The following is a 19,601-nucleotide window of genomic DNA, read 5'->3' as shown; positions in this document are numbered from 1 at the left end:
AAATTGTTTAAAATAAGTTAATATTAAGAATAAATTTGAAATAAAATTTAAAAAAAAACAATTTTTGAGAAAAAAAATTAATATAGATATTTGAGATAATTTACAGAAAAAGAAAAAAATTATTGCATTAAACTTTATTAGAATTAGATAATTAATCATATAAAATTTTATTATATACATATATGTATATAATTATTTAACTTCCCTGTAAACAAATTTTTTATACAAAACTAATAATATATGAAATATGTCCATATATATATATATATATAATTAGTTATAATTATATATAATTAGATATAATTATATATAATTAGATATAATTATATATTTTTCTTTAAGTATATATGTGTAAATTTGCAATTTAACTATATATATAGACTTATTCTTATACAATTGATCTTTATGATAAATTTGTCAATCTATTCGTTATCAGTCAACTTAAAATTAATTAATAATTATTTTCTAAAATTAATTACAAAGTAATACAATACATAATAACACTAGAGCACAGGTGAAGAAATAACTATAACAAAAAAATCATATATGTTAATAAGTAATACTTGGATACAAGATAATAAGTAGCGTTCATCAAGAATTGTTTGTATTTTACGTTATTTTTATAAGACAAAATGACTTAGAGTTAATAAAGTGGTAAAGTAAATCAATATTTCATTAATTTAAATCTGTATTTGTTTGCTTTATTTATGGTACTTATCCTTTCATGCCATCGACATACTTATATCTTGATATATTAGATATAATGTCTAATATCAAGATATAAAGTATGTTGATGGCATGAAAAAATATAAGTATCAGAAAAAAAGGAAACAAGTACTGATTAATAATATTTATTTATTGCCACTTTATTAATTTTAAGTCACTTTGTTTTATGAAAATAACGTAAAATAGAAACAATTCTTGATAAACTACTTATTTTGTATCTACGTATTACTTATACTTAACATATATATGATTTTTGTTATAGTACATTTCTTCCTCTGTGTGTTCTAGTATATTTTATATGTAGTATCATTTTGCAATTAATTATAAAACATTACTAACTCTTTTTCAGTCAACTGATAACGAATAGATTGACAAATTTGTCATAAGATCAATCATGAGAAGAGTAGTTAAATTGCAAATTTAAACATAACTTAACTAAAGAAAAATATATAATTATACCTCATTACATATGAATATAACTAATTATATATGAATATAACTAATTATATATGGACATATTTCATATATAATTTTGTATAACAAATTTTTTACAGGGATTATTTTTTAAAAATTTAATTTTCTTATATTTTGTATAAATTTAGATCTAAAAAAATAATTAAAAAGTTTAATAATTTTATTAAATATATTTTACGGTAATAAAAGTTTAATTGCGCATTATTGACTTTTTCAAATATTAATTATTTTGAAAACTATTTTGTATATATATAATTTGTGTTTTTTATATGTCATAGATCAACGCTTTATACTATAGAGCTCCTGCTTCCGCTGCTGCACATCGGATCGGTGAGTGTATTACATGTATAACATTATCTGTATATGTAGATTAATCACCAGAAATTAATTAAAGCGCAATTCAGAAAAAGTAGTTAAGAAATTATATATTAATTTTATATAAAAAAAGATTTAAAAAGTTATATGTTAACTTTTTCATTAAAACAATCAATTACATAATTTTCTTTAAAAAATTAAAAAATATATACCAAACAAAATAAAATTTAAAATTCTCGTTTTTTTGGTTTATGTATATTTACACATTCATAAACATGATTAAATAAAACTTTCTGATGATTATTTCTGTGTTATATGTATATGGAAATATACAAATATATTGTGTTATTGTGAAATGGTGCATTTTAAAAACAAAATAACTTCGCAAATGTTTGGCCCCGAAAAACTTGTAAAAACATAATTCAATATTTAAATATATACTGAAAAATAAAACAAAATGTTTTCGTATAAAAGAATTATATGTACATATATATGTATAGAAGATTAAATCTCCAAGAAAGTTTCAAACCTTAATAAAATTCAAGAGAGAGCAATATTTTTATTTAATATAATTATTAAATAATTTTTAGGAAACTAATGTTTTTTAGGTAATTGATAATTAATTAAAAATAAATTTGTTTAAAAAATTTTTTTAATGATTTGAAATATTTTACAATTAAATTTGATTTCTATTTTTTCCCCTCAAAAATGTATGATTTTTAAAAATATTTTTATAACATAATTTATTGAAATTTCTTGCTTGAACTAAATATGTTTTTGTATAATTTTAGAAAATTTATTTTTAATTCTGGATAATATTTATCTCATTGTTAGTTATCGAGAGATCCACTATTTATCTATTGAAAAAGACACAAAATCGTCAAATGTCCTAGTACATGATAATCTACAACATTCACGATAATTTTTGTAAGAAATAAATCTGTGATCGTAATTTTTTGTATCATTCGCAGATCAAAGATTCTTCTTTTTTTGATGAAGAACTGTATAATTTGCAGATAAAGTTATTATTATTAACAAAAACAATTTTATTGAACAGATTATTCAGAATTTTCTTATTATCTTTTTATCATTAACATTAAAATGATGTATGTATCTTTGTTTGGAGTAACAATTAAATGCTATTTTTACTTTTTTTATTTTCTTACCGGTTTCATCTCGAATATATCATTATTTCTTTATGGTTGATAAGCTAAATCTTTTACTAACAATAAATCATCCAGAGTGTTGCTCTCTCTTCTTTACAATATAAAATTTATTAAAATGATTGCTCAATCTCGGAGTAGCGAAGAAAAAGTAATGTCGATTTTCCTCACTAAACTATATTGAATATACAATTCATTATTTTAATTCATACTTCTCCGATAAATTTATATTATGAATGTTTCATAATTTATAATGTTTATTCGATCAATTTCAATGTCAATATGGAACTGTTTGATCGCACGCAATTAGTTGACAAAAAATTTATTTTAGAAACAAGATAAATAATAAATTGAAACATGATATTCTTAATTGAAAATTTAACTTGCATACAAAACTGAACTATTTCGCACATTATATTAATTCGCATTATATTATACTTGCGCATTAATTTTTTTAATTATGCGGACAGAAAAAGCATTTAAGCAATTAAGCAACTATAGAAATAGCTCAATATGTGCAATCTCGAAATTGATCTATTACGAAATGCAAACATTTTGTCTCTTTGTGACAAAACTCCTTTCCCTACAGATATTCTTCGTGATATATGTATATTCCGAAAAAGAAAACAAATAGAAGCGAAGAAAACAAATAGAAGGAATTTATTATGCAGTGTTTTTTGTAACGCTGCATTTACGAAAGATATACATATATTACGAAAGATATATACATATATACAACAATATTCCTGATTCTCTCCTCAAACTCAGTCGTGTGTATCAATCTCGTCATATCGGGAGTTACAGCGTGGGAATTCCTCGGCGAGCGTTATGTTGCAAAGGAAGTGCATCATCCTCAGAGATAGTTACGATCCCTTTAATTACATCTATTACTGCACATTATAAGATACGACATATAACTAATAGTTCCGCAAAGATATTAAAAATAATTGCAGTTTGCGCTTAGTAAAGCGAGTAATAAGCTAACAGACAATGGATTACGCAAATAAATAAATTTAGTTAACGCGGTTTCTCATCTGGAAGTAAATTGTTTTAAGCAAGCAAATGTCTTTATAACATCTACTTGCATTTTTCTTTGTGTATCCATGTTTAATTACAGGGTGTCAATAAAGTGTGGTGCTACAAAAAATATATCTCGCGTAAAAATAAGGTGATCAGCAAATTGTGGTACCAAAAAAGATATTTTGTGCAAAAATAAACAGTAATATTTTCCTAAATTAATTTTGGAGATTATTTTTTTTAAATAAGCGGTTTATACAGCATATTTAAAAAAAAATATATATAAAATAAAATTTATAAAAAAATTATTATATATACAAATACATAAGGTATATATTTCTATATTAATAAAAAGTTTCTATAACTTGTAAATTTAATTGTTAATTTAGATTTCTAGATAGATGTTAATGCAAAGGATTAATATAATAAAAGAAATAAATATCTTTATTTTTGTGCATGTTGCGAGTAAAAGAAAAAATCATTCTAAAAATCATATTATATATTTAATATATGTAGATAGTTATTTACTGATTTGCAAAATCATTTCTGTTACAAAAGAAAATTGTACATGCAATTTAGAACATAATTCCACATAAATATTCGATAGTATATCTCTGTGGAAAAAGCTTGAGTTTTTGTACAGAGAGAAAATCCAATAACAAATTTATAATAAACACATGGTATTCAATCATAACTTTGATAGACGGAAACACATACAGGTGTGCAGCCGATATTGGTTACGAAATTATTAAAAAATTTAATCTGAGGGAGCGAAAGAGGATATTGTTTCCGCAGATTTTAATGGACCGAATATTGTTTCAATGTATGTTTCTATATATTTATATACCTAACTTTTGAAATTATAAAACATTATTCTAAAAGTAGATATTCCAACGGATTTATTTCGCTTTGCACTAATAAATATAAAATCCAACATAAATCAAAATATTAAAAAGTATGCGTTATTATATATATATATATATATATATATATATATATATATATAAATATGAAAACTAAGCAAACATTTTTCATAAAACTTAATTAAAATGTTTATCTTAATATTGTAATACTAGAAGGGTTACAATGTTGATTAGCTTTTTATAATAATTGTTTTTAGCACTATTTTTGATCATTATATATATCATAATTTTTTATTATATAATCTTACGAATTTTTCAAATATTACTTCCTTTATATTAATATTTTCGAAATTTAAGAAATATTTTAATACACAGTGTTTATGATGCAACATGCACAAAAATAATTACATCATTAAATTTGCTTACAAAATAAACACGAGAGTTCACTTGATAAATCCAAGCTTTATCGCTCATATCATTATACCAATAAAATTACCATAAAATCCATTTAAAAATCTTTTGATTTTCTCTGAAAATTACCAAAATACATAACGTAAATTATCGAATATGATATCCCTCTTTGCAACAGGAAATATTTATTTGTATTTTAACCAGTTACCATAATAAACTCTCAATATTATTTTCAAACAAGACAAAAATATATCACAAAGAAAAATCAATATTTTCAAAACAAAATTATTAACAAGCATATAAGCATTATTTTCAATATAAATAGTATCTACTTCTCTTTCTCTATCTAAGTACAATAATGTACATTATAATATATAATAATACACATCGTCTTATATACGTAAAAAATCAATATCTAAAATAAATATATTAGCAATAAAATTATATGTATATTAAAAATATTTCCAATAATAATTCATTGTAATTAATTATTTCAAAAATATAAAAAAAAATTCTCTCGATTCTCCATGAATATGTATAAGTCATCAGTATTCATTTTCATAAATCACTTATCTCTTTTTCTTTTCTCTTTTCTAATTAATTTTTTTATAATAATTTGTTAAATTCTGCTAAAATTTAAAAGATACGTGAGTTAAAAAATAAAAAGAAATAAATGTACAGTAATATACAATTATATATAATATATCGTACTATGTATTATAATAATTCTATTATAATATATCGTACTATCACAATGCGTACTATCACAATAAAAAAATATAAAGAGAGATAACACCACAAATCATTATGTCCAATTTATCTCGGATGTCGGAGATCGCAAAGGAATTAATTCTGAAGGATGCATCAGAGTTCCCATGTCAGAGAGGCGAGATGCGTTTCCGCAAAGTTTCTTCCGTTCGCGAAAATTTCTCCGTGAGAATTACGTAATCTCCGATGCGCCTCTCGATGTCGGCAGCGATGGTGTTTCGAGAACTGCCAAAAAGTCGGCGCAACGAGGGTTGACAGCCCAGCAACGAGCATCGGTTCGAGAGAGCGTCGTCGTTCAAGACGGAATAACACTGGGCGGACAGTGGTCCCGGCACAAAACACAATGCATTATTTAAATTTTAAAAGCCCCTTCAAAGTGTTGCCTTAATTCGCCGCTCTTTTAGATCGACAAAAGGTCGAAAAAACCGCGAAAAATCAACGAATGAGATCCTCACACTTTATGGAGAATCGAGAGAACTTTTTTATATTTTTGAAATAATTAATTATAATGAATTATTATTGGAAATATTATTATCCCGAGGAAGTTGAATAATAAAACAACCTGTCACGTTTATATGACTAATAATGTCATATAAAAATTATATGTTTAATAATTTTTATATGACGTTTTAAAAATAAGAAGATGTGAATAATATGATTTATCAAATAGACATGTATAATAAATGCACGGATGTGACTTCCTAAATTTTATTATCATATTTTCAACGTTCTCTTCTTGTTTATTCTATTCTTTGCCTATTTTAGCACACATTTTGGCAGGTTAAATTAGAGAAAATACGCTTCATCAATTACTTCTTATACGAGATATTTTTAAAGCAGGAAAAAAAGTAATTGTGTTTTCTCAAATACACACACATTAGCTGGAAAAATTTTAAACAATTCGAATAAAAATCGATTAAAAATCCTAAAAACCCTCTTTCTAATTTCAATTAAATTTTCCTACAAATACCACGTTTGTAACCACACGTTCGCGCAATTTACACATTTCGCGATGCACAATGAGCCGTTTTAATGAAAGACATTTTTTCATACGCGAACACGATCATCACCTCTCTCAAATAATGCGCGAGGGAAAAAAAAAAAAAAAAAAACAAAGACTCGCGGCCGTCAAATTCACGTGAAATCTGCATTCGTCGCTCGAATCGATTTCATCTTTCCATATAATTGCCAATATAACCAGAGGGAAGAGAGGAGTCGCGTGCATCTGTATACATATATGTATATATATCGTCGCGAGATACCCGAGTGTACTCGCGTGTGAACGAAAATCCACACACATATACAGATACATCACATACGCCTCGAGTGCAGGATACATAGCAAGGATGGAAGCAGGTTGACAGATTGACGTTCGGTCGCGCCTCGCTCAGCCCAGCATCCGATGAATATTTCAGGTGCCCGGCTTCACCTGTCAGCCCGCGGGATGCCACGTGGGGAGGGGGAGGGAGGGAGAGAGAGAGAAAGAGAGAAAGAGAAAGAGCCAGCGGTGGCGGCATCCTCTTTGGTTGCTTCTATGTATAGGGGGGCCGTGCCCTGGCGAACTTTCGACCCGAAATGACCTGAGAGAGGCGAAGAAGACGTAGACTCTCTGTCGTCGATGAGGTTTTCATCTTTTCTCTCGCTCTTTCCGCATCTTTCTGTCTCTTTCTCTCATTCTCGTTGCAATCGACGCGATGATGAGTCTAATTCCAGAATACCGATCGATCTGTCTATGAATATCAGAGATTACGTATTTATTTGCACGTGTCCCAGTTCGAACGCTTACTGTCTGCAGGATGCTGAAGAAAGACGAACAAGAGAGATGTGTGCAAATTTTTCCGATTATCTTTCCGATTAAACTTTCAACAGCATGCTCCCTCGTATAACTATTGGTAACAATTAATTTTATTTTACGTGGTGAAAATAACGCGCTAATTTGTTATGTAGCCCGATCTATTAATCAATTGAAGAAGAGAAAATTAATTATATCATTAGTACAAAAAAATATGTGTGTACGCAAACATGTTAAACAGCTGTGAATTCTCAATTATCGAAAATCTAATCAAGATCGATACATCTCCCTCTCCTGATCATGTTATCAATTAATAATCAATTTTTTATTAAAATTCGTATTCTGTTTTAAAAGCGGATTTTACATCGCTTTTAAAATAAACGCTTCGTATATATGTATCTTATTCGAAATATATATCTCTACCGCGTTTCCGAATATTAATTTCTCATTGATCTGTCGATGTAACGTGCTCTCTATTATTAAAATCTGCTGGACGTGGAATGGATTTTAAGTAGTTCGCCGATTATTCTTACCCCTATAAGTGCGACAAATCATATTAGATATAATTATTCGAAGATGATATACGTTCAGACTGAAGCAAATTAGCATACATGATGAATGATACTTCGCGGATGTCTTGTACGACTAATATGAGATGATTACCTACGTTAAATCCTACATATATAGATTCGTTAACGGTATTGTTAATTATTAAATTAGGATGACAATTTTAATTAAAGTACAATAATGAGAACATGATGTTGGTGTCTTACAATAATAAGAACGTGATGTGATTTAATAAGGATCTGCTCTCAAAACGTATAAAACTTTCATAAAATATTATTTGATTGCTATTTCGACGAAATTATAATATAAGTCATAAATAATTATTATATATTATATATAATCTAATATATAATATATAATTATAAATAATAATTATATAATAATATAATAATATATATTATAAATACATATTATATATAATATATAATTATTATACATATAATAATAATATAAGTCATATTGTTTATATAACAAAGTATATACATAAGCACAAGTATAAAGAAAAAAAATGACGAATCGAAAATCTCGATATACACTATGATTTATAGTTACTCTGCGCGCGAATCTTACCTTCGCGTTCGTCTATGATGTCTGACATTTGGTGTCTTACGATGAACGGATTGAAATATGAGCCTTCACGTCGCGAATGTCCAGTCAGTCCGGTCCAGTGAAGTGGAGGAACTGGATTTCAGTCATAGACGGTGAACGCAAAGTTGAAATTGGCACTTTACGATGGACGCCCATTGCGCTTTTGCTGAATATTCATGCGATACGGTAAAGGGTTGTTGAACCCCGCTCAAGAACCTCATGAATGAGAGCCGAGCTACATATAAAGATCGTTGCCGATTGTAAAAAATGTACAATTCGTCCCAGATATAATCATCCGGTCTCTAAATAATAAAAGCGCTTCTCATATTCGGAGGACATATATACAGGGATTAACATTTTAATGTCCCATCTTAAATATCTTTTTTCCCCCACGTTTAAAAAAAAATGTTTTGCATAAAAATTGTTTTTAGGGAGACACAAGACAACGATATCAATTTGTTTACAAATAGCGTCACTTTCGAAAAATTCACTAATTATCACTTTTTTTAATGAAAACACGATTTTATTTTTAACAAAAGTTATAGATCTTGTTGAGACAAATTTAACCATATATGTATTAGTTCAGATTTTTCTTGATTTTTCCACGAGTTCCAAATTTTTAATTTTGGAATATTAGTTTGAAATAGCCTACACTCTATACATTATTTTGCATGAATAATATATATTATATATTAATTTTACACATATGCAGTGTTATATCATTTTAATATTATTATATTTTTTAAATATTTAATATTTATATTTGTATACATATATTATTTAATATTATTATATTTTATTAGTATCTTAAATTATTACATTTCTTATTTGTTGAATTATCGATGCTTCACATTTCTAATATTATTAGCAAAGTAAATTTAGTTCCCAATTAAAATATATTTTCGTTTATAAATCGATATTAATTTATCAACGGATGAATTAATAATAAAAATATTAATCTCTAAGGAGATAAAGAATAAAACTGATTGAAAAATAATTCAATATTTTTTTCGTAACTTGAGAACGTGCTATTCTGTCTCGTAAAGATAAAAAAATATTTACATTATTTCACATATTTTAGTCCCGTCAATCACACACACATATCGCGCATCAAATTAATTTTTAATTAATCGCAAAATTATACTACGCGGACTAACAATAGCGCATTTGATCTGTTATATGCGTGACACTTCTATCGATATCATAAAATAGCAATTGATTGTCCGTCGTCGCGGAGGTGTATGCTGCTCCGACGTTAATTTCCCTTAATTAATGAAATAGATTAAAACACGGGAAAGCGCTTTCGACGCTGCCGGACGCGGTCATCGTTAGTTGACAGCGCGAAAAGGTATAATTTCGTCTGCATATCGGATGCAAGTCCATTTATAACGTCTATCGCGTCGTCCGAGTTTATGCAAAAAAGTGTATATGTGTGCATAATATGTATATTTTACTATAAAAATACTTATTGATAAATATTGCCAAAATTAAAAACATCTCTAATTATATTCATCTGTGATATTATCTGTTTGTTTTTTATGGAAAAGTATTATGTGTCCTGCACGTGCATTTAAAATGCATTATAATTTTTTTTATAAATTTTAACATTGATTTTATATATTTACTTTTTTCGCGCATAAAACTTAAAGAAAATTTAAAACAAAGTCTAAATATAAAAATTTGTAAAATGCTATATGAGAGAATTATTCTTTTACCAGAGATATTTTCTTATAGATATATATCAGAAATATCCATCCAATTATAATTACGAATGACATAAATATGATTAATCATATTTATATTTCATAAGATATAATTATGAAAAATATACATAAATATATCATGTAAATATCTACATAGATAATTAAAAATTAAACTAGTTGCAATTTCAAATTTTCTGTATATATGTACTTCCTTAATCAGAATGTAAATTAAAATCGTAAGATATCAGAATACAAAAGAGAAACATATATACAAAAAAGTGTTCTAATAGGTATTTTTTATTGTATTCCTTGTTAAAAATAAAAATAAACATTTTTTCGCAAAATTTTCGGAAATCATTTTCGAGATATCGCATTTTTTAATATATTAATATTATGTATTTTCTGATTCTTCGTGTAAATTATTCTTGATATAAAAATGTTGGTGATCCTGTTATATTTAAATCTAATATTTTATATTAGATATAAATATTAATGGCTATTATGTTTATATCAAAACTGGCATAAATAAACTTTGTGCATGCTACTATATGTAATAGAATTTGTTTTATGTTAATTGAAAATTTTCATAGCTTCAAGAATATATTTCAATAATAATTCATTAAATTCATTAATAATATTTAAAATATATTTCATTAATATTGAAAATATATTATTAATATTTATAAAATTATAAATATTATAGATTTAATTATAACAGAATTACTAAAATTTCTACGAGGAGTCAAGAGTTTATGAAGTATCAAGAAATAGCACATTATATTGGTATATTAATAGATTAAATATCTCGAAAACAATGTATTTTCGGAAATTTTGCCAAAGAAAAAATGATGCTTATTTTTATAAGGAATATCGGTCTGTACTATATTGTTATAAACTCTGTCTGATTGATCAATACAGGTTTTGAATGGGAGACAATCGACGATGTAAAAAAAAAAATATAACTTTTATAACTAAAACAGATATTAGAAATACATAATATCAAAAATAATTACAGGAAAAAAGATTTATAGTGTTACATAGATTAACATGTGAGAGAATTGTTAAATAAATTGCTAATAAATAATGCTTGAATTTAAAGATATTTAGGATTATTGGAAAAGTAATGCAGGTAAATATAACTGATAGTTGATTTAACAAAATATCATCTAGAAATTGTCTGTAAATTAATAGACGATACAAAAAATTAAAATTAGTAAAAGAATTTTGACGGAAAGTATACATATATTAAATTTGTTATTTAATAACATAAACTTTCTGATATAATGATAATAAATAAATGATTAGCTAAATATTGTTATATGGTTAATTATTTCTCAACATTTTAAATCTATTACTGGAATAGTATTAATAAATAACTCTTGCTAGTAATAACTCCCGGACAAGTGGTATAATTATATAATATGAATATGAATAATTTTACTAATGATAGATATAATTCTAATAAAAATTTTTGTTATAATTTTATGCGAGACTTAAATAAGAATTAAATATTAAAAGAAAGAATTAATTAAGTTAAATTAAATTAAATTTACTCTCTATATATACATAATATATGTATTTTAGTACAACACATTTTAAACTAAATTATGAGCAAAATATTTTAGAAAGTCTATAGTCTCTCGAGATAAATTTTATAATAAAAATTATTTATATTATAAATTTTGTTTAAACAGCTAATGATTCTTAGAAATGAAAATGTAGACATAAAGAAAAATCTTTAAGCTACTTTATATCTTGTATATATATATTTCACGATCATTTTAAAATGTGAATTAGTAAATAATAATCATCTGAGAGACAATAAAACCTGACGTATATCAAACTTTTGGATCAATTAGATATTCAATTTTCCTAAATATTATTTGTGATATTTAAAAAATTTTTTATTTTTATATAAACTAATTGACAAAATTTATTTGTTTGACATATAATCGTAATCGATTTTTTCGATAAAATACACAATTCACAAGAAAAATTTTCTTCTGCTTGTCTCCATATCGTGTCTGCGACCTTGTATAATCCACTCATAATCACCATGTTTACTGTCAAACGTTCCATGTTGCAATGATCTTAATTTCAAAGTAAATCGTGGACCCAATTCTCGTAATTTCGGTTTTCCTGATTTGAGATTAAATTCGTACCTGTAAATGTGTTGGTTCATATTAAATTATACAATGTAGTTTACATTGATATCTCCGTCAAATATCATAAATGACATCATCAAATATTATTAATTTAATTGATTCTTTATTTTAATATTTAAACTCCGCATATATAATTATAACAAAAAAGCTATACTTATCATAAATAGTAGAATTATTCATATTATATAATTATACTACTTGTCTGGAAGTTCTAACAAGAGTTACTTATTAGTACTTTTCTATTTAATGTCTAATATCATAAAGTTCCTTTAGATTTTATGACACAAAACTTATTGCAATAGTTAAATATAAACAATGTTTAAATATGTAGATCCAATTACAAATATGCATACAAAGTTAGTATTATTTGACAGATCTTTTCTTTATCGATCTTAATTTTAATAAACTTACAAAATTACATAATCCTGACTCAATATTATTATAAAACGTATGGCATCCATTAAGGATTAAAAATAGATACTATAAAATTACCTGTGATGTCTGAAAAATATGTAATCTCTCTGATTATGAAACGTCACAGCTCTCCTTCCTTTAAATTCTGGCTGATAATGAAACAATGCACCCAGCATTCTACCAATAGTAAATCCCAACCGTGTGGTAAAGTTATTTAGAATAATTTCTGGCCTGTGTTCCGTGATTTCCTTGTGGTTTCGCTTCAAATCTGTTGTTATTTTGACATTACTGAGTTTGAAGTGCGCAGTAGGACCATCTGGCAGGTGAACGATTAACATTCCATCTAACAACTGTATAAGGAAAAAATCCTTCAAAAATAGAAAAATTATATCTAATATTTTATATTCTATATAAGACTGTGTTATTATAAAGAACCTGGCAAATCTTTCCGAGTACAAACAATTGAATAAATAATTTTTGTAGTTTTCTGAAAAGTTTCTAGATCCCTTTTAACATTTGCCTATTATTTTATTGATCTACAAAGTTTGTCGTATAATAAATATTAGCTTAAGTTTCTGAAAAGAAAAAGCCTTACGCATTACAGAAAGTTAATATAATTTTACAAGAAGGATACTTGGTTTGCATTGATCTTCGTTAACGATTACTATATCTGTAAAATTCCTGGCAATCGCGCTCTTCACTATTTTCTTAACGCCAGAACGATTTCTGTACAGCGAGAGGGAGTTGGGTATTATTCTAGTGAGCTCTCTACCAAAAATCCTGGTCTTTCTATTCGGATTGTCAGCATACGTAATGAGAACCTTGGGCTCATAATCCTGTCTATAGTAAGCAGCGAATTCGTCGTGCTCGCATTCGATTTTAAGCTCTTGATTCGCCTCGTCGTTCAAATCACTGGATACTATCACAGTCTCATCCTTCTCTCGCAGACTTTCTATGGTGTGAGGAACCTGTTTTGGAACACCTTCGCTGATCCTCGCCTTCTTGGCGGCCTTCTTCGCCTTCATCTTCTCCTTCATCAGGTCCTCGCATTTTTTGTATCTCACAGCTTTGCATTTAATATGATTAAAATTATTGTCAGAAGGCAGCAACACCTCTGACGGTTTCGCCGAAGTGCTCGATTCATCTTCCACCTCATTATTCGTCTCGTCGACCTTCCGTTTAGGTCGACTGAAAGGATTTATTCGTAAATTGTGCTTTACTTTCATGGCACTTTTCGAATTAAAAAATTGTATCGCAATTATTATTGTATTCGCTTTTTAATCTAACCTATCTTTCTCACAAAAACCTCGTGCGTTCGAAGATACCACTATTTCACATTCGCATGCGCGCCTCTGTCATTTATGCACATGCGTAGATTGTAGATGCGGGCTCCGTAGAGTCATCACGTGATCGCGCGATAGCTTCGACTCGCATCCTTCAAGTGGCGCTGCGCGGCGCGGTCACACGCATCGGAATGCGCCGCGAGAGTGGGGGGAGAGAGTGGGGGGTGCGCGGCGCGCTAGCGCGCACCCCCCACTCTCTCTCCCCACCACTGCCCCCCACTCCGTGCGCCGAATTCCGATTCGTGACGTAGAGGTCAAAATCGATTCAAAGTCGAACGCGCCGCGCACATCGATACACGCGCTCTCTCTCTCTCTCCCGCTCCGTGTTGCGCGATCTGAAATTGCCAACACTGCTCGTGTTCTGTGTTCAGGGCATTTTGTTTCTTGTGGTTGACAGCATGAACAGTGTATTGTATCTGTTCTTTGCCATATATAAAAAGGGAAGTGGAAGTTTCTCGTGGTTTTTTGAAATCTGTAAATAAATAAATATACATATATTTATTTATACAAATAATAAAAATAATAAATATACATATATTTATTTATACAGGAAAAGATCTAATTATGAGTGACCATAAATCTTTAGAAGAGCTCTTTTCGAAGTCTATCAATGGGTGTAATGACAATATTTTTACGATTGGAACCACTGTGGACACAGGTATTGAATTGTTTACAAATAAACTGTTTGTATTTTCAAAAGAAGAAAGAATTCAAAAGAAGAAATGTATTTTTTTTTAAACATAATCTAAAATAAATTGTCCGATTGATAATAGGTTTTGAATGGGAGGCTATTGATGAATACAAAGAAAAATTTGGCAAAAATGTGGAAGTGGTCAAGCAACGTGGGAGAATATATTTCAATATAAACTGGGACCAATTTGAAAAAGTATTTTTTGCAGATATTTTTATATATGTATATTTTTAATATTTTTTTAGTTCTGTTCTTTATGATTTATTTTGTATTATTCTTTGCCATATTGTAGATTCAGCAAATGAGATCGATAGATAACGTATTCATAGTAGTTGATATAGGAAGAATTTCTTTTATCAATGACAAAGAAACAGATTTAAAAACTATATATAATTATGTAGTCTCAAACTTGGATGAAAAATGGAGGAAAACTCTCGATGCCTGGAAATGTGCAACAAGATTCATGGGAAAGCTTTATCCAACGATTGAGGAATATATCGCAGCTAAAGAGCAAACTCTTGTGACTAAAACAGAGGCGTTAGAGGTACATGATGAAGAAAAAGGAGAACATGAGAAAGAAAAAGGAGAGCAAGAGCCATCGGAATGGGATACCTCGCAAAAGAAGGAAATAGAAAATAAAGGGAAGAAAAGGGGTCAAGATCCTTCCGAATCCAAGGAAAGTGATATACTTAGATACAGAGTAACATGCGAGAGGACTGGTAAACATGCATTTGAGTCCAAGGATATTGCTAGGATTACTGGAGAACTAGTGCAGGACAAGTATCACTGGATAGTTGATTTAACAAAATACCATTTGGAAGTTGTCTGCAAATTAATGGATGGTATGTAAAAATTAAAACAGACAAAATTAGAAGAATTTTAATGGAAAATACACATTAAATTTGTTAACAGCATAATTTATATATTAATAATGGTAAGCTAAATGTGTTCTTGTATAACTAATTATATTTAAATATTTTAGATTTATTGATAACGCATCTACGCGTAACACACGAATCCAAGCATCGCAGAAATATTGCAAGTTTTGGACCCACCACCCTGAGATCAACTATATGTTATAACTTGTTGAGATTGGCAAATCCGAAGTCAGGAGATATAATAGTAGATCCTATGTGTGGAGGAGGTTCTATTCCTATAGAGGTGTATATTTACACAATAATAGATCATAAAGATCACTTTGACTAAATTCCAATTAATCAGAGATTAATTTAACTTTTTTTAGAAATGTTTAATTAATTAATTTGTTGTTCATAATTTAATCTTTCTTTACATATATACACATATCAAACAACGTTAATAATTCTTTACATATATACACATATCAAACAACGTTAATAATTCTTTTCATATTAACAAAATGCAGATATTACTTGATAAAGTAACTTTGCTGTATGCGATTACATTAATTAGAATTTAGTTGAAGTGGCTTTAATTAAGTTTGACATTCACAAACAAGAAATCATTATTATGTAAAATTTCAGGCAACATTAGCTTATCCATATTCATATGTCTTGTGCGGCGACAATGATTCCAGAGCTGTGGATAGAACAAAATCTAATATGAATGCTTCTACAGCTGGATGTAAAATAGATCTTGTACAATGGACTGCTTCAAAATTACCATTTAAGGATTCTAGTATTGATATCATCGTTACTGACATGGTATAAAAATTAATTTTGTAATTTATACATCAATTTTGAAATATTTTTATTTTTTCTTTAAATAACATTTTCTCTCTTTTAATAATCTATAGCCTTTTGGTAAAAGAAGCGGAAATAAGTCATACAATAAAACTCTTTACAAGGATTTTTTGCTGGAACTCGGACGAATAGTGAAATTATCACATGGACGATTAGTTCTGCTTACATATGATAGATATAACTTTAAAGAGGTAAATTTTTGTTATAACTATGTGTGCGAGAAGTAAAATATTAAAGTATAGAATTAATTAAAATATTTTATTATAATTTAGAAACCAATCCTGTGTTTTATTTATTTTTATTTAGGCTTTGCAAGCAGCTGGTGATTTATTCTGGGTGACAAAAACAGTTGGTGTAAATGTAGGAGGCCTTCAAGCTGTAGTTTATGTCTTGAAGCGTACGCATACATTTCACGATCGCTTCAAACCACGTGTCGTTAAGCAATATAATCATCCGAGAGACAACAAAAACTGAACCTACCTCGCCAAAGATTATTCGACCAAGATATACTAGATATAAGGTATTCCAGATATTAAATATTTCAAAACTATTGTGATATTCGTATTTTTATATGAATCAATTAATAGAGTTTATTAATATATAAAAGTAATGAATTTTTTTAGACCAAACAATTCCCTTCCGAATCATTTTAATGCAAAATTCACAAAAAGAATTTTCTTTTACTTGTCGTATCTGCAACTCTGTGAATCCACTCGCAATTGCTCTATTTTTGTGGAATGTTCCATGCTGCGCTGATTTTCATTTTCTAATAAGTTGTAGATCCGTTTCTCATAATTTTAAAATATCTATATATTAAAGATTCAGATTATAAAATATGATTTACATTGACATTAACCTTTGCCAAATATAACAAAGTTCTTTTAGATCTCGTGGCATAAAAATTATTATAATTAATAGTAAAATATAAATGCTTTATTACATAATATGCAAAATTAGTGTTATTTGAGATTTTGCTTTATTTTTTATATAAATTCTATAATTTTAAGTCTTTTTATAGAATTACATTATTTTATTGATAATTTTATGAAATTTATGGTATTGATTAAGAATTAAAGGCAGCTAACTATGAAATTATAAAAATATGTATAAAATATATAATCTCACTGATTATTATATCATCGATAAGATTTGCTGACTGAGAATTGCACAGAATTTGAAGAGAAAGAAAAACAGGAATTATAATAAATTTATAAAATTGTAAAAAAATAGTGTTTATTCCCAATTTATATTTCACATCTATTTAAGTATAGAATAACTAATATATATATTTTCTTTTACAAATATGACAACACAATCTTAAAATGAATGAACTTTTTTATATAATAATTCATATAAAGATTTAAGTCAGCTGCACAACTTATTTAAAATTTTCAATTTTGACTTAATTACATTTTATGTACATATTTTACTTTAGCTTTAGATTTTTATGTATTTAAATTATTTAAATTTCAAAACTATCCACAATATGAAAAATACTGCTATAGAAAAAAGAAATAAATATAAGATGTAGTAATTGTGGCCTGCTTTTGCTAGACGTAAGACACGTGCTACCGAACCTGACAAGGAACCACTTGTCCTTTCAAAATCATCATCCTAAAATAAACTTTTATATTAAAAATTAAATTAAAAAGAAACTATATATATATATATATATATATATATATATATATATTATATGCCTTGAAGAAAACAATCAACCAACCATACTTCTCAACACTTTGTCTTGATATTTTACTTCAGTACCAATGTCAATGGACAAAGATTTTAAAGCGTGAATTTTATCCTGTAACTCTTCTGTCATCCTTTCATTCTCATCCTCCAAAGCATTGTGTGTAGATGTACTTGGTAATGGCTCGTAGCTATAACTTCCTGGAAAAATAAAAATTATATAAAATAAAAATTTACTATATGTATTTGTATTAAAAGATATAATCAAAACTTACCTGAATGAGAACGTCGCATATTGTTAGTAATCATCAATGTGTGTGTAATAATCTTAATTATATAAAAATATAGTTTTATATTATCTTTCTTTTTTCCAGTACGATTTAAATGTCACTTAGATGAGGCTAATGGCCTATTATTTAGAAGAAATTGACGACAATTACATATAAGCCATTATATACATAAAAAGCCTTCTGTATCTTATATTACATCGCTAACAATAGTATTAACAATAAAATTAATGCAAGAGCAGGTTTATCTAATTGGGCAGAATATAAGTTGAGCAGCCAAGCTTGCTACAAGGCATACATTGGCATTTTTATATATGCACTATGCACATATATATGTATATACATATACATTTGATATTTTTGTTCTATTTTTATTTTTTAAGATGTATATTCACTATCACATTTTATCACGAGAGACGACACATGGAACTCTGCCCAATTAGATATGCCCTCGCATCTTCATACATGACATTTCACCAGCTGATGAAGCCTCAAAGCTCTTGCACAATGCCAGGAAACAGACAAGAGAAGCAGGAAATAGAAAATATCCACCAATAAGAACAGGGAACAATATCTATTCCTCTTTCTTATTGGTGGATATTTTCTATTTCCTGTTCCTCTTACCTGTTGCCTGGGTTGTGCATGGACCTTTATACGTGTTAGCGGTCTAGTACACAAAAAAATAGATAAAATAAATTTTAAATAAATTAAATTAATAATTAATTTAAATTTAATTTTTTGTTAAATATATTTTTATTATATACCTATATGTTTTAAATATTATATATTTATCCTAGAGAAATAAAAATAATAAAAAATAAAATTCTGATATTACACAGAATATTAAACGTGAACATTACGAATAATGGAAATATAGAGTAAATGTAGAATTTACTATTCAAGT

General features: G+C 27.4%; 3 protein-coding genes across 6 annotated transcripts; 1 reads left to right on the top strand and 2 right to left on the bottom strand.

The window, feature by feature from the left end:
* The first annotated feature begins 1,511 nt into the window (after window positions 1-1,511).
* On the top strand, window positions 1,512-17,654 carry LOC145939353 (tRNA (guanine(6)-N(2))-methyltransferase THUMP3). 3 transcript variants are annotated; one of them, XM_083043610.1, is made up of 8 exons: window positions 1,512-1,530; window positions 14,860-14,967; window positions 15,083-15,195; window positions 15,293-15,842; window positions 15,983-16,161; window positions 16,503-16,682; window positions 16,775-16,912; window positions 17,028-17,327. In XM_083043610.1, exons 2-8 carry the CDS (start codon window positions 14,874-14,876, stop codon window positions 17,193-17,195), a joined length of 1,422 nt encoding a protein of 473 aa, XP_082899736.1. In that variant the 5' UTR covers window positions 1,512-1,530; window positions 14,860-14,873; the 3' UTR covers window positions 17,196-17,327. The 3 variants fall into 3 exon arrangements, with proteins under 3 accessions (XP_082899736.1, XP_082899735.1, XP_082899737.1); XM_083043609.1 differs by lacking the exon at window positions 1,512-1,530 and adding an exon at window positions 14,588-14,818 and having other exon boundaries at window positions 14,859-14,967; window positions 17,028-17,326; XM_083043611.1 differs by lacking the exon at window positions 1,512-1,530 and adding an exon at window positions 17,345-17,654 and having other exon boundaries at window positions 14,832-14,967; window positions 17,028-17,241.
* On the bottom strand, window positions 12,171-14,412 carry LOC145939742 (putative ribosome production factor 1). Of its 2 annotated transcripts, XM_083044301.1 has the most exons (4): window positions 14,254-14,411; window positions 13,601-14,154; window positions 13,045-13,309; window positions 12,175-12,549 (listed from the first exon to the last, which is right to left on the bottom strand). In XM_083044301.1, exons 2-4 carry the CDS (start codon window positions 14,001-14,003, stop codon window positions 12,372-12,374), a joined length of 846 nt encoding a protein of 281 aa, XP_082900427.1. In that variant the 5' UTR covers window positions 14,004-14,154; window positions 14,254-14,411; the 3' UTR covers window positions 12,175-12,371. The 2 variants fall into 2 exon arrangements, with proteins under 2 accessions (XP_082900426.1, XP_082900427.1); XM_083044300.1 differs by having other exon boundaries at window positions 12,171-12,549; window positions 13,601-14,412.
* A 283-nt stretch (window positions 17,655-17,937) lies between the features above and the next one.
* Bet1 (blocked early in transport 1) lies at window positions 17,938-19,192 on the bottom strand. The gene is made up of 3 exons (XM_083043612.1): window positions 18,686-19,192; window positions 18,445-18,611; window positions 17,938-18,335 (listed from the first exon to the last, which is right to left on the bottom strand). Exons 1-3 carry the CDS (start codon window positions 18,717-18,719, stop codon window positions 18,180-18,182), a joined length of 357 nt encoding a protein of 118 aa, XP_082899738.1. The 5' UTR covers window positions 18,720-19,192; the 3' UTR covers window positions 17,938-18,179.
* Window positions 19,193-19,601: the final 409 nt, after the last annotated feature.

The sequence above is a fragment of the Prenolepis imparis genome, unplaced genomic scaffold, assembly GCF_030444845.1.
Source record: "Prenolepis imparis isolate NDT839.2.m4 unplaced genomic scaffold, iyPreImpa1.0 SCAF_8, whole genome shotgun sequence".
In the NCBI taxonomy this organism is placed as follows: Eukaryota; Metazoa; Arthropoda; class Insecta; order Hymenoptera; family Formicidae; genus Prenolepis; species Prenolepis imparis.
Note: the sequence above shows the minus strand (reverse complement) of the source record. Positions and strands in the feature narration are given on the sequence as shown.